We start from the raw sequence: 14,892 nt of genomic DNA, 5'->3' as shown, positions 1-14,892 counted from the left end.
GGTACTTTCTTGTGACGATATGACTAAGGTACGTTACGTAATGATATGTCTGTGATAGGTATAAGAACGTTAAGGCTATGGTAAGTTAGAGAACAATATGACTATGAAGTGTTTACGTTATGACTTGTTTATGATATGATACATTGTATGCTAGATTATTGTGCTTAAGTACATAGTTATGTGAACGTGAATGTATGCTATGTATGCTCTTAGTCTGATGTGATGTGTAATGCATGTAATGATATGAGGTCCTTGAATGATTATGACATGTTTGTATGAAATATGTGAATGTGAACAGCATGAATTGTATGACATGAAACACGGTAAACTGTCTGGAACCATAACCCCGATAGAAATGTTTATGAAATGTGAAATGAAAATGAGAATGACATGAAGCTTGGAACGTGACAGGGGGTTATGGTCATTAAAAATAAATGTAAAAATAGGGGGACCTCATGCATTATATGTGTTCATGCATCTGGGGGATACCCCCATCCCATCACGAGGGTACGGACGCATACATCCAATGGCAGGACAACGATCGCTATGCATTGCATAGCACTGCCGTGACGGTTCTAGTTTTAACGGGTCCTAGCATAAGGGGCTCCCAGAGTGTGCCCACCAGATAAGGACAGCGGCTCAGCGGTGTGTGAACTAGCTGGTGAGTCCATACTTGCACGTATGGGCTGTGTGTAGAGTATATGGTACAGGTCCACGATTACCCGTTAGGATAGCACCGTAGGGAAAACGAAACGAAAGATAGGTCCCATCATTTCATTGCATGTGATTGTTGCATTTAACCCCAATAGTGGAGTCACTTACTGAGTATTTCTTTAAATACTCAAGCCATGTGCTACTACATTTTTCAGGTTAAAGCAAGGCATTCCTGTACGGCTGACGACGACATCACAACTCGAGATCATGGTACATGCATAGGATAGTGGTATTTATTTTCTTAGACTTAGGATAGAATAGGATGGTTTAAACTTAAACGCTTATTTATTTTATTTCGGGTCTTTTGTTGTGTCGTTTTAAAGATGTTTTTGAAACATGTAAGTCCATGGCTGTGTTTTAAGTTAGAGGTTATGTTTTATGAAATTTAAATGAAGTCTTCCTCATTCAATGTTTATGGTACGTATACAGTAGCGACTTTAAATTAAATATAAAATTTTGGGTCGTTACACTTAGACCAAACAAGGAGCTTGGAACGTAATATCACGAGAGATGAAATTCACTCATTTTCATATAAGGAAAGTGAATGAGTGATTCTCTCAAGTGTTGATTTCGGGACGAATAATGGGTCCCACTCTCTTATTGTGCCTGAGATGAACTTGTTTATTTATGATTGAATCATAAATAAATTGTTCATTAGAGAATCAGTGGTACTAAGGTACAAGATATAATTATAGAGGTAAAACGGACTTTTGACCCATCGGTAATTATGAAGAACTCGTAAAAGATTTATTCGTTTGTAATGATTATATCAATTGACATAACTTGTCTTACCGTGCATAATAGTGCAATTCTAAGTCTATTGTCGAGTGACCTAGTAACATAATGAAAATTGATTAATTAAATAATTTAATTAATTAATTTTGTATCATTAGAGCTTATGATCGTTAGGTTCATAAGGTCTTCTAGCTAATTAATAGTAACACTAAAATGTTCAATTTAATGAAAAAATACGAAAGATTCAAATTAATATTTAATATATTAAATATTTTTAATATAAATAGAGAAATATATATATATATTTTTGAAATGTTTAATAGGTTAGGTATATTAAAAAAAAAGTATATATATATTCCGTATATTTATACCTTAAATATTAAAATAATTAATATATATTTGAAATATTAAATAAAAATACATTGGATATTTTATACCATCTTCATAATATATTAGATTTTTTAATATATTATTTAGTAAATATTCTAACATATTTATAAATAGAACTTTTGGCTTGTTTCTCCAATTCTCTTGAAATTTTTTTCTTGATTCTTTGGTAACTCTATTTGAAGAGGCTTCCATGAGTTTTGACCTTGTGTTCGGGTCATATCTAGAAAAATTTGGTGGAATGTGGAAGAACTTCTACTTTATTGGAATATTTCAAAGAGTTCTTGCTTTCATATTTATTGCCTTTCTTTTAATTCTTAATAAAATCAAAACTATTCAGATGAGAAGTTCATCCCCTTCAAATTATGCCAAGTTCAAGGAGATGTTTCTCAAGAAATATTTAAAATAAGTGTTACAATTCAAGAAAAGACAAGAATTTCTAAATATTAAATACGGAGACATGTGAGTGGAAGAATACCAATCGTAAGTTTACTAAAATGTCTTAATTTTCCCATGGCCTGATTAACACATAGGAAAAGAAGATGTAATGGTTCGGTATGGGCTTAAGACCTAAGGTTCAAGGAGTTGTGTATGCTCATCTCCCGCCTGACTATGCCACAACACTTTAACTAGTAGTGGTGTTCGAACATGATCAAAGGAAAGAAAAAGAAGATAGAGTCGACCCTACAACCCCAACCAAGACATCACAATATCAAGGTGGATTTGGACAAACACAAGAGCAGAAGCTTTTGCAAGATCGCCTATGCAAGAGAACATTGTATACTAATTATGGACAACATCACTTGGGATCGTGCAGATTTAAAAATAAAGTGTGCTTTAACGGTCACAAAAGACTACGTAGCCTTATGTTGTTCCTAGAGTAAGACGGACACCTTGTACCAGTTAGCCCACTAGTAGTGATCAAGGCCTGATCTAAAAGTGAGTTTAACAACCAGGTCGAATTGATGCCACTACTCGATAGGAGGCTAAGACCTTTTAACACTGCATCCACAGATACTTTGTCTATCCTTGTATATCCTTGTATACTCTGTATAGGTGTTAACTTAATTCTAGTTTCAATCCACTCTTTTATGTCAGTCAATTTTAATAAACACACCGATAGAATTAGAGCCACTAGGTTACATGTTATTTGTGGTTATCTCTGCATGGAAGCCTTTAAGAGGTGAAAAATAAAGTGTCAATGTCAAGCCATATGGTAAATATGACATCACTAGTCTCGGTAAATATGACATCAGTAGTCTTGGATATGACAAATTTAACGTTATCTTAGCAATGAAATAATTAGCATAGAATCTGCTTTCATTAATTGCTTTAACAAAGAAGTGGCGTTCAAACCGCAAATCAGCCAAGCTTCAAATTCAAGAGGTATAAGATAGAAGCAGTTCCCAAGGTGATCTTGACATTAAAGGCAACTTGTTCTGCCAAGGTGTTTGAGGTATTTTAGCTTATGTCTTGGAAGGACGGACTAAGGCAAGCATTAACTTGTTTACTAGTAGTGAAAGAATTTATAGATATATTCTCTAAGGATCTCTCAAATTAGGATTTCGAGATTGAGTTCGAACTAGAAACAACTCCTATTTCAAGAACTCTGTATAATAAATAAATAAATGAATAAATTACGGGAGCATGTACTAAGGATATTTATTTATTTATTTATTTTTACTAAGACAAATGTTAGACCTATGTTATGATATGATATGAAATATGTTATGGCATGAGATATGTGATAAATTGACATGGTGATGATATGATATATTGGGATGTGTATGGATACATTACTTCATTGTTCTATGTTCTATGCTTTTTGCTTGCCTACCTCTATCCCCTAGATATTATGGTATGATATGTATATAATAAAAACTGTTATGTCAGGAAGCATGGAACGTTATGATAATGATATACTCATGTAATCTTAATGATATGATATGATTGATATGCAAAACGACAAACTAGTATGAAATACAACCTTGACATATGCATGAAAGATATGATAACTGATATGATAAACGATATGAGAAAAGATATATACGAAACGCTAGCAGGGTTGTATTAAAAGAGAATAAAAATGGAAAAATGTTGGGATCTCATGCATTATTGTGTGCTCATGCATTGGGGGATACCCCTATTCCTTCACGATAGTTCGGACGCATACACTACTAGGCAGGAGAACGATCATTATGTTTGACATAATGTTGCCATGATGGTTGCTACTTCTAACGGGTGTTCTGCATCGAGAGCTACCAGAGAATGCTCGCTCGATAAGAAAAGGAGTCCAGGAGGTACGCGAACCTACTAGTGGGTCCATACTTGCACTGTGGGCCGTGTGTATGAAATTAATTACATATCCAAGCTGTCTATTAGGATAGCCGCCGTAGGAAAACAAACTGTTATAATAGGTCCCATTCGTGAAATTGTATATGTTTGCATTTAACCCTAATAGTGGGTCCCTTAATTAGTATATCTTTAAATACTCAAGCCACATGCTACTTGTATTTCAAGTAAAGGTAAGACATCCTTGTACGGCTAACAATTTCATCCTAATTCGAGACCATGATATATGCATAGAGTAGTCCCATTTATTCTAGAATAGAATGTTTTTAATTTGAACATTTATTTATTTTATTTAGTCTTTTGTTCGGTTGTCTGAAAGGTATTTTCAAAACACGCAAGTCCATGTCTATGTTTTATAAAAGTTTAAATGAATATTTTCGCATTCAATGTTCAGGATATATATACCATAGCGACCTTAAAATTAAGTAGAAAATTTAGAGTCGTTACACGACCGGTTTGACTAGCTGTAACGTACATAAAATGAATTTAAATATGAGTTATTAAAGAAATTAATTAAAAAAAACAAATCTTAGTTAAAATTAGACGTGCGTACGAGTGGTAGGGAGTTTAGTTAATTAATATATATATATATATATATAATTTAGGCCAACCAAATTATTTGTATGGCAAAATTTTCAAGCATGAACCGCACTATCTTAATGGTGAATTATTTGGAGGAGGCTCCTTTCTTTCTTTTTTTAATAAATTTATTATACCGTTCATTTGTTCTACTTTTGTTTATTTGTTTTTTTTAGGTTTTTTTTTTTAATTTATTTTTAATATATATAAGAATATAAGATTGAACAGTTTTGGTTCATGCCGTCTATTCCGATCAATTTAGATTATTCAATCCAAACCAAAAACGATATAAGTCGAGTTGAATTAGACTTTTTTTTTGTTTGGATTGAGTTGAATTCTCGCAAAACTAAAATTTTGGATTAGTACATGAGTTTTTTTTTTTTAATCGGGTCAACCCGACCAACTAAAAAATAGGATTGTAATCCAATCCAACTCTATCATACTTTTAAGATTATTACGAAGATTAAGAATATTTTACGTTTGTAATTGATGTTAGTGATGCGTTGGGCCTTACCAATATTTGATATTTGAACTTTATTAGATTTTCGTTATTAATATAACATGTATTCTCGATAAGCAGAATTAAATAACTTACAAAAATCTAACAACCCAACTCAACTAAAAAAATAAAGCGTTGGATTGAGTCGAGTTGCGAACTCTATTCAGGTTGTTCGGGTCCCCAACCCAACCAACCCTAGATTTTGATTTGGTAAAAAAACATGTTAGATTGAGTTGTGAATTCTGCTTAAGTTGCTCGAATCTCCGATCCAACTAATTCTAGACTTTAATTTGGTCTAAAAGATTTCTTTAACTCAACCGGTATACTCCTAAAAAATATATTAAATAATTATAAATAAGATATTTTTGTTTAGAGATCATCTCAAACAAATAACAGCAAAAAAAAATACATTTATAAAATGAGAATATAAAATTGATACTATGAGGACAAATGAGATCATTTTTTAAGGAACACATGATTACATAAATAAGAATTTCCTCAATCATTGGCTTCATTTTAAGATTTATTTATTATTTTTATATTCATCACTTTTGAATTAAATTATTTTACACATGACACGTATTGAAATCAACATTATCAAAGTCAATGTCTCTAATTTCTTTTTATTTTTTAATTGATTATTGAATACACGTCTAATATTCGATTCAAAACATTTGATATGTAATAACGATCATCACAAAGTCGAGACGTTATATAAATGCACCATTTCTCTAAGCCATTTCCATCACCAAACCATTTATCACATTTTGCAAAACACATCAAAATGGATGTATTCAAGATTTCCTTCGCTCTCCTTTGCGTTTTGGGATTGTTTTTAGTCAAGCCATCTCTCGCTCAAAACTCACCTAAAGACTATCTCAATGCCCACAATGCAGCTCGCAAAATGGTTGGCGTCGGACCATTGTTTTGGGATCGAAAACTAGCAGCCTATGCTCAAAGCTATGCTAATAAACGTGTGCGTGACTGTAAGCTAGTGCTCTCGGGTGGCCCGTACGGTGAGAACCTTGCATGGAGCAGCGATCGTAGCCTCACAGGCGTCGGGGCAGTGAAGCTATGGGTTAGCAAGAAGAGATTCTACAATTACAGGTCCAATAAATGTGTTGGTGATCAGAGTTGTCTAGCCTACACTCAGGTGGTTTGGAGACGTTCGAAGAAGCTGGGATGTGCTAGAGTTAAGTGCACCAATGGTGGTACTTTTGTGATTTGCAGCTACAGCCCTCGAGGCAACATTTCTTCTCAACGACCATATTAAGTAATTTGTTTCTTTGGGGCTTAAAAGAAACCAAATAATTGTGTGTTTTACGTTGTTTTGTTCAACCCAATCTTAAATTTCTCGATGGATAAAGATGTCTAGTTATAGACATGTGATAGTATTAGAAGTGTGTGAAGTGATGGATTGATGGTGTGTCTTTGTAAGCATTCCTTGTCAAAATATTTTTTTTCTCCCGTAAAACCCTTTTTAGATCCGAAAGAATATCATTCTATCAATCTAACTGTTTAACAATTTAGACGTTTGAGTCAATAAGCTTGACTTAGTAAAAAAAGTTATATGCGTCAAGAGGGATCCTTTGAGAACTCAGATCGGATGGGAGAGAGAACAAGACATTATAAGTTTAAAAATTTTGAGGGTAAGCATGAAAGAGAAAACTTAAAGAGGACAATATCTACCAACGGTGGGCTTGGGCTTGGGCTGTTACAAATGGTATTAGAGCCTGAGCAATGTGCCAGCGAGGAGAGGCTGAACCTCGAGGGGGGAGGGGGGAGGGGGGAGGGGGACACGAGACAGTGTGCGAGCAAAGACCGTGCTGGGGATTTGCGATACGTTTCTCTCTCTCTCTCTCTCTCTCTCTCTCTCTCTCTCTCGTACGCTTTCTCTGTCTGGAGCGTGTGGAGGTTTGAGGATTGTTTGTGGTCATGTGGGCATCGAGTTTTCTCTAGTTGGACTCGCTAGAGTTGTTTCAGATTCCTCTCTCTCTATTTCGTTTTTTCACTGTTTCTTATTCTCTTTTTTTGCATGTGGCTTTATCTAAGTTGCCGGTTAAGATAACTGCGGTAGGAAATAGACTATTATGATAGGTCTCATGTAACTTGTTTGTGTTTGCATTTAACCTCGATAGGAGGTCAATTATTGAGTATTTCTAAAAATACTCAAGTCATGTGTTACTCTACTTTTCACGTAAAAGCAAGGCTCTTCCGTACGGCTGACGGTGGCATCGTATCTACGATACTATGACACATGCTTAGGATAGTTTCATATTTCAATTTTAATAGACTATAGGTGAGTATAGGTTAAATACATTTCTATTTTTGCACATATAGGTTAATATAGGACATTTAATTTTGTATTGCTTTTCGTTTTATTTTCATACGTATTAGTGAATTTAAGAGTATTAAAATGTCGGCAAGATTAAGGTTAATTTTATTATAAAGTTTCAATTGAGATTTTTCGGCAAGATTAAGGTTAATTTTATTATAAAGTTTCAATTGAGAGTTTTCTGCATTGAATGTTCATGTTATGTGTACAATAACGACTTTAGCTTAAGAGAAAATTTAGGGTCGTTACAAATCTTTAAGAGTGTTATGTGTACAATAACGACTGCTTTCAATCTTTTGCATGCGAAGTTTCTCTAATTATTCTCGTAACAACACATGTCGCACTCATGTGGACGTAGGTCACAAGTTGGGTAAGGTAGACGATTTGTGTAGCTGGGGCTGAATCGAATCATGTGTGGGTCGAATACATATATAGGTCAAGTTGAACTACAAGACACATCTCGACGATTGACACGTGACCTAGTTGTTGCCCAACGCATCTGTGCAACACCACCCGACGATTGACACGTGACCTAGTTGTTGCCCAACGCATTCACTATAGCCTGCCTGATGCGTGTCACCTACGCATTCTATGATCATCAATTTCCCGATTTCTAGATCAGTTTATCATTCTTTTCCATTTTCTTTAAATCTTACCTTTCTTGACACAAGCTTTCTTGGAAATAGTGACTAGAACCAAAATAGTAATTCACATCCAAATGTAAGTCTAAAGGATCCCAAGTACTAAGAGACTAGAACCAAGTACAGGACAAGAATATGGACAAAGATCAACGTTTCCAAAACTGTGACCTAAAACCATCAGGTTTAAAAACACTTCTTCGCCACTAGTAAACTCAAGAACAGAACCTAAGAAACTAAGTTTTTAGGACAAGAACAAGAACTTCGAACAAAACCTAAAAAACTAGAACAAGATCTTCTTTTTCCATATTTTTAAGGAGTTTTTTTTCCATGTTTTTAAGGTGAGGATCAGAGCAAATTTGGAGTAGGTGACATATAGAGCCACATCGGTGACATATAGAGCCACATCGAGTTTTCAATTATTTAATGTTCAGTTGTTTTGTTTACGGACCTCAATATATTTGTATATAAATGGTATGAATTTTATATATCTTTTTATTTTAAAAGTCAAATTTGGTCTGTTTCAAGTTTTTAAGTCATGATCCATGCTTCAAGAACCTTAAAAAAAATTGGGTCGGGACACTTGGCATGCTCGCATAGTTGAACAAATAATAAGAAATAGAACCTGCATCCGTATAGAAAAAATCAATATTTTATTGAAAAATTTAGTATGGCCGTTGTCCATCATAGTTGCCGGGAGGGTAATAATTGCATACAAGAAAAACCCAATTGTTGTGGCACAGGACTTCGGCGCAACCGACAGATTCAGTATTCTTCCAAACCAACTGTGTATAATGGAGGCAATGGCTAGAGTCGTTTACACACGTATTAGAATCGTAGTCGTAATGTTTCTTCTCGTCAACCCAGAGCTTCACTGCATTCTCTGCCGTCATCTCTTCGTATCCCTCTGCTAGGTTTTCGCCATAGGGTCCTCCGGAGTGCACCATTTCGCAAGAGGCAATCTTCGTTTCGGCGTAATTCTGAGCATATGTAGCCAATGTTTCATTCCATTGGAGGGGCTCAACGCCAACCTCCGCACGGATCGCATTGTGGGCGTCGACGTAGTCCTTGGGGCTGATAATGGCCGTGGTAGGAGCGAGGGTTGTTAGGGTTAGGGCTATTCCCAAGAAGCAAACGGCTGAGAGAATGTTCGAGGAAGCCATATTTTTAAGATATGGCTTCTTCTAAATGCAATTGGTTTAGGATTGATAGATTTTGTTGGCTGTGGAGATTTTGGGTTTGGGTTTGGTTTTGGAGTATTTATATTGAGATTAGAGATGGGTTATGTTTCTATTTTTGGGGTTTTTGGTGGAAGATAGATCATGATGAGATAATTGTGGAGCACCAAACAATTTATAGTATATACAAGACGGGTTTGTTCTACATACTAATATATCCTCAATCTACTACGTACCTTCGCTCCCTCTCAAGGCTGGTTATCATACATACAATAGTAGTTTTTAATGTTACCTACTTATGTAGTCCCTCATTCCTCTTAAGGTGGATTATCATACATACATTGGTAGTTCCTTATATTGTCTATTTGAGTAGTCCCTCATCTCCTGTTAAGGTGATTTTGGTTTAAGTCCGACACACATTAGTGAGTCTTCGGATCACTATTTATGTAGTCCCTTGTCTTCTATCAAGGTAGATTATATCCTACACACAATGACTCCTCAAACAGTTCTGTTCGTGTTACCATGGATGTTATGAGTTCTTGTAGTTCACCTTGAGTCTTGTGGAGATTTATTAGGTTCTTGGGTGTCCAAGTGGATTAGGTCACAACTTGAATTTCTTTGTTGCTCGGAATTATCTCCTAGTGGCTAAGTCAAATCTTGGGTGCAATTAGGTCTTTGATCACCGGTCACGATCCTCGGGTACTCAGTGTACTGGAACCGTATTGACCTAAGACATTGCTTAACACTCGAGTTCTACTACTCTACATGTAACGCCCCTAATTTTCTTTAACCTAATTAGTGACGCCACCCATTCATACATAACTCATTAAGCGCCACTAATTTTCTTTAACCTAATTAGTGACGTCACCCATGCATACATAACTAAGCGGAAGCTCATCATAAATAACCTTGGAAGAGTCTTTCATAAAGATTATAAGTCCAAAACAAAACCTAAACTCCAAAAATAAACCTTCTAAATTCAAAATAAATCCAAATAAAACAATACTCAATGTATAACTTAAAATAGTCCAATAAGAGTAAACTCTTGAAAATATCCCATCTCCAACTTTCATGGTGGCCTCAGCTCCGCCATCAACCGTACATTGGCGTCTTACCTTTACCTAAAAAATGTAGGTAGCACGTGGCTTAAAATACTCAGTAAGTCACCCCACTATTGGGGTTTGGAATGCAAACACATGCAACATATGAGCGGGATCTAACTTTTCATAAACTTTACATGGCCTTGGTCGCTTTTCTATTCCGAGTAGGGTTGGATGTGTGGTACTTCTTCACACATGACCCATGTACGCGTACATGGACCCACCAGGTGGGCTCATATACGTACCTCTTGGGCCTAGCTTGGTCGGGCAAAACGTACTACACGTTGCCGGACACCACATAACAAAAAATGGCCCCATGATATCATGGCGAACATAAATATCGTATTTCATTCTTTCGTAACATAAAGGGGAAGAATCTCGATGCACGTGACATACATATATGCATGAGGTCCTTTAACATATCTAACATGGCATTACATAAGCACTGCTAACATCGCATATACGATTCTTATATTACATGGCATCTCACATGACTTACATTACATGGCATATAACATAACATGAAAGTACATTCTAGTTGCATAAACATCTCATGACATGACTCGATAATACTACGTGTATCTATGGCATCGATCAACATATTCGTGGCAAATAATACTAACATCTCATTCATAACTTCACATAACATAAGCAGTCAACAGTCAACATAATTCATACATCACATAACATACACAATCTAGGGTCAACACAATCTATATATCACATAATCATATCACATAAATATGGTGCATGCAGAGGCCACAGGGCACGCACCATCATACAACACGTAGTAAGCTAACTCAAACAGTAAGGTCACTTACCTCGATGGTCTTGGTTGAAGTCACTCACAACGAGCTAATCCCAGCGGTTAAATACGTCCTATGATAACCACATAAAACTTAGGAACCTTTCATAACATACTCTACCTAAACCTCATGCTATTTATCAAAATAAACTCCCGACCCAATCTGTCTAACGGTTAGAAACCATACTGACCTCGAATGGTAAAACTAAGGGCAGAAACGGCTTCGGAAGGGCCAAAAACCTTGGAATCGATATATTATAGTGATATTGAGTCGATAAGCCAAGTTGCCGAGCCAACCAACTAAGCCGCCAAGTCGAGCTGCAGGATTTGACGGAACCGAACCGATTTCGTACCTTGTTGGGTTTTATGTCCTAAAACTCATAGTTTGTAAACAAAAACATATTCTATTTTCAATAAAGTTATTTTTGTTGTTTATTCAGTAAAGATTGTTATTGAATAAAGTGAACTTTACGATCATTAATCTAAATCCAATAAACTAAGAACACTCTGGCTATAGTATGATTACTTGAACTATATGTACAGACATACGAGTGGATCAAGATCAAGTATATAGTCAAAATGATCTATAGTATAAGGATAAGGCTGAGTACCTTATTCTGGGGACACTATGGATGCGGCCCACTTTTGTATATGATATAAACAATGTGATCACTAAATTGTACATGTGGAGACCTGTGAGTGGGGGCGTCCTATGCAATGAGTATTGCATAAGATCGGACCATGAAGAAAATCACTCTCACTTTATAATCTCGTTTACTGTTGAGACTGATTTTCTTTTCATTCGATAACCTAGGTAACTCGGTTTTAATCTTAAGCTAACCATGAACTCCTGTTTATTCAGAATTATCCTTAGATTTGCATGGGTGAGAGTGACTCTAGTTCGCCGACTCAATAGGCCTCCCATTTCATGGGTAAGACTGGGTGAATGGCTGGGGACGTGGGGTGTAAGATGGAATTCACTCCTACCCACTTTTAGGGATAGAAGAGAGGTAGTTCCCTTAAGCACTAACTCCAGGTCTTGAACAAGGGGTCCCACCCTCTCATTGGCCTGAGAGGGATTCGGTTTACTAGTTGAACCACAAACCAATTGTTCATTAGAGGATCAGTGAGACATAAGGAACAAGAAGTAACTTCAGCGGTAAAACGGTAAATTGACCCAGCTCTAGTTACGAACAACCTGTGAAGGATCGACTTACTAATCATGGTTATATCAAATGGACAGAAATATATCTATAGTGAGGGGAGTACAACTACTAGGCTATAGTGAAGTGTCCTAGTAGTTAACGAATGTTGGTTAACCAGGTTAATGAGTTTAACCGGTTAATCTTGGATCGTTGGAGCCCATGATCTATAGGTCCATTAGGTCTCTCTGCTAGCTCATATCGGACTAAACCATAGAACAGTATGACGAGTGAGTTCGAAGTGATCGAATTCAACTTAGGGAATATGCGCTACATATATACGTTATATTTAACCGCATTTTTGTTTTATTTACGAATTAAACAAAAAGAGAGAATATGAGATATTTAAATAAGATTTAAATATCTTAGTCAATTATGTGTTGGAATTGATTGGGATTGGCATTAGAATTAATATTAAATATTAATTAAATAGATTCATTTACTTTAGTTTAAAATTAATTGTTGAATTAAAATGAAGAAAGTCAAAATGTTGACTTCATTTAATGGAAAAATCCATGTTAGTGGAATTTTGAGGTGTCAAAATTTAGTTGAACCAAACTTGCATGCTTGCCAAATAAACCCCACAAGTTTGAGTGGAATTTTGAGTGTCAAAATTTGGTTAACTCAAACATGCATGCTTGCCACATAATCCCAAACATTTGAGTGGAATTTTGAGTGTCAAAATTTGGTTAACTCAAACATGCATGCTTGCCACATAATCCCAAACATTTGAGTGGAATTTTGAGTGTCAAAATTTGGTGATCTCAAATTTGCATGAACATGCAAACATGCCTCTTTAAATAGAGTGATCATGGTACATGGAAGGTCTTCTTCTTGGTGAAAAACCTTGAGAAAAACCTCTCACAAACACTCTCTTCACCGGATTCCACAATCCCGTTCTAAGGCTAGAGGATAGTGGAGAATATACTAGTGGTGGTTTGAAACCGGTTCGTGAGGAAAAAGGAGTTTGAACTACAAAAGGTTAGTATTCAAACTCATTAAGTTTTAATACTTATGAACATGCTAGTTATTTACTATAATTGATGTTCTAAAAGTGCCTAAGATCCAAATTGCTTCCGCATGTGTTATATTAACATCATCATACCTGTGCGAGTCGAGCCGCACTGTGCGTCCGAAGCTGTTGGGCGTGCGTCTGCGGCTCGACTCGATTCCAAAAACCTCGCCTTCCTTACCCGACAAGCAACGAAACCCTAGTTTCCGCCTCCCCAATTCTGGCGACGCGCTGACGATCCCACAATGTCCTCAACACCGATTTCCAACGGTCAACCTTCTTTGACACAATGATCCCAACATCAATACCTTACTTCCACTCGATTCTTCCTCCGAAGAGCAATCTCAACGTTACGGAGGAAAGTTTGGAGAGAAAATCGTTTTCAAGGGAGGTAAAAGGTTGGGCATAGGAATATAAAAATAATCGGAAGACATTTGCATTCTAGGGTTTTAGGACAAGGAAACTCAGAGAAATGTTTCTATTAGGTAATAAAAGTCTAGCATAATCCTTCTATTTCGGGGGAGATTACATTTAATTATTTATTTTATTTTTAGGTAATAACTTCCTTGTTGAAAATTGCAAATTTTTCAGCGAAAATAAATGCATAACATAATATCTTGTCATATATAGAAATAAAAATAAAAATCAACCAAATAAGGCAAAAATGGAAAATCTGAATCGTTACACTACACTTGTTCTAATTGATGCATGTATTACTAGGTAGATATTCTATCAATCACCTAATGCACATAAATTATGAACACTAGGTAGATATTCTATCAATCACCTAATGCACATAAATCATGAGGTAAATGTTCATGCAGGCGTGATAGAGACATATTCCTATTAATCAAGTAAGCACAGATAATTCGTGCACACATTCGTCTGAATCTATATAATTTCAATCATAAAATTCAAATATGTTCAAGGGGAGATAACCTCCCTCTAGCACTATGCGGAGTAGATCACAAATTTTTCATCCTCCATTCTAATGCAGCAGAAAACATTTTATAAACATGCACCCTCTATTCTCAAGTTTCCATAACTCTTTTTTTGTTTTTTGTTTTTTTTTTCTTTCTTTTTAATCAATTATAGGCAAAGTTATTTAAGTCCAAAGTTGGCTAAAATCAAGTTTCTTACGGTTCTAGAAGGATTTTCAAAACTCCTACTTTCAGCCGGATCCGACTCGGGATTCCTTCACAAAAATGTGCAAAAATATTTCATACATGCTAAAGTTATAGAGACTAATTCCATAAGAAACTCACCGATCTTGTGAAAAGCCCAAGATCTAAAACCTGGAAGCTAACCTTTCATTTTTCCTCGTTTCTTTACAGAATCGAACAATTCTAGTGCTTA

General features: G+C 35.8%; 2 protein-coding genes across 2 annotated transcripts; one reads left to right on the top strand and one right to left on the bottom strand.

The window, feature by feature from the left end:
• The first annotated feature begins 6,016 nt into the window (after window positions 1-6,016).
• On the top strand, window positions 6,017-6,703 carry LOC111434613 (basic form of pathogenesis-related protein 1-like). Its single transcript, XM_023072078.1, has one exon. It carries the CDS (start codon window positions 6,051-6,053, stop codon window positions 6,537-6,539), a length of 489 nt encoding a protein of 162 aa, XP_022927846.1. The 5' UTR covers window positions 6,017-6,050; the 3' UTR covers window positions 6,540-6,703.
• A 2,201-nt stretch (window positions 6,704-8,904) lies between these two features.
• LOC111434528 (pathogenesis-related protein 1A-like) lies at window positions 8,905-10,721 on the bottom strand. Its single transcript, XM_023071941.1, has 2 exons — window positions 10,713-10,721; window positions 8,905-9,423 (listed from the first exon to the last, which is right to left on the bottom strand). Exons 1-2 carry the CDS (start codon window positions 10,719-10,721, stop codon window positions 8,905-8,907), a joined length of 528 nt encoding a protein of 175 aa, XP_022927709.1.
• Between the last annotated feature and the right edge of the window lie 4,171 nt (window positions 10,722-14,892).

This window comes from Cucurbita moschata, unplaced genomic scaffold (assembly GCF_002738365.1).
Source record: "Cucurbita moschata cultivar Rifu unplaced genomic scaffold, Cmos_1.0 Cmo_Scf00045, whole genome shotgun sequence".
In the NCBI taxonomy this organism is placed as follows: Eukaryota; Viridiplantae; Streptophyta; class Magnoliopsida; order Cucurbitales; family Cucurbitaceae; genus Cucurbita; species Cucurbita moschata.
The sequence above is the reverse complement of the archived record's forward strand: the minus strand, read 5'-3'. Positions and strand labels throughout refer to the sequence as shown.

Bases quoted from the DNA above. Each gene is read 5' to 3' on its own strand.
- LOC111434613 (XM_023072078.1), top strand. From the start codon at position 6,051: ATGGATGTATTCAAGATTTCCTTCGCTCTCCTTTGCGTTTTGGGATTG.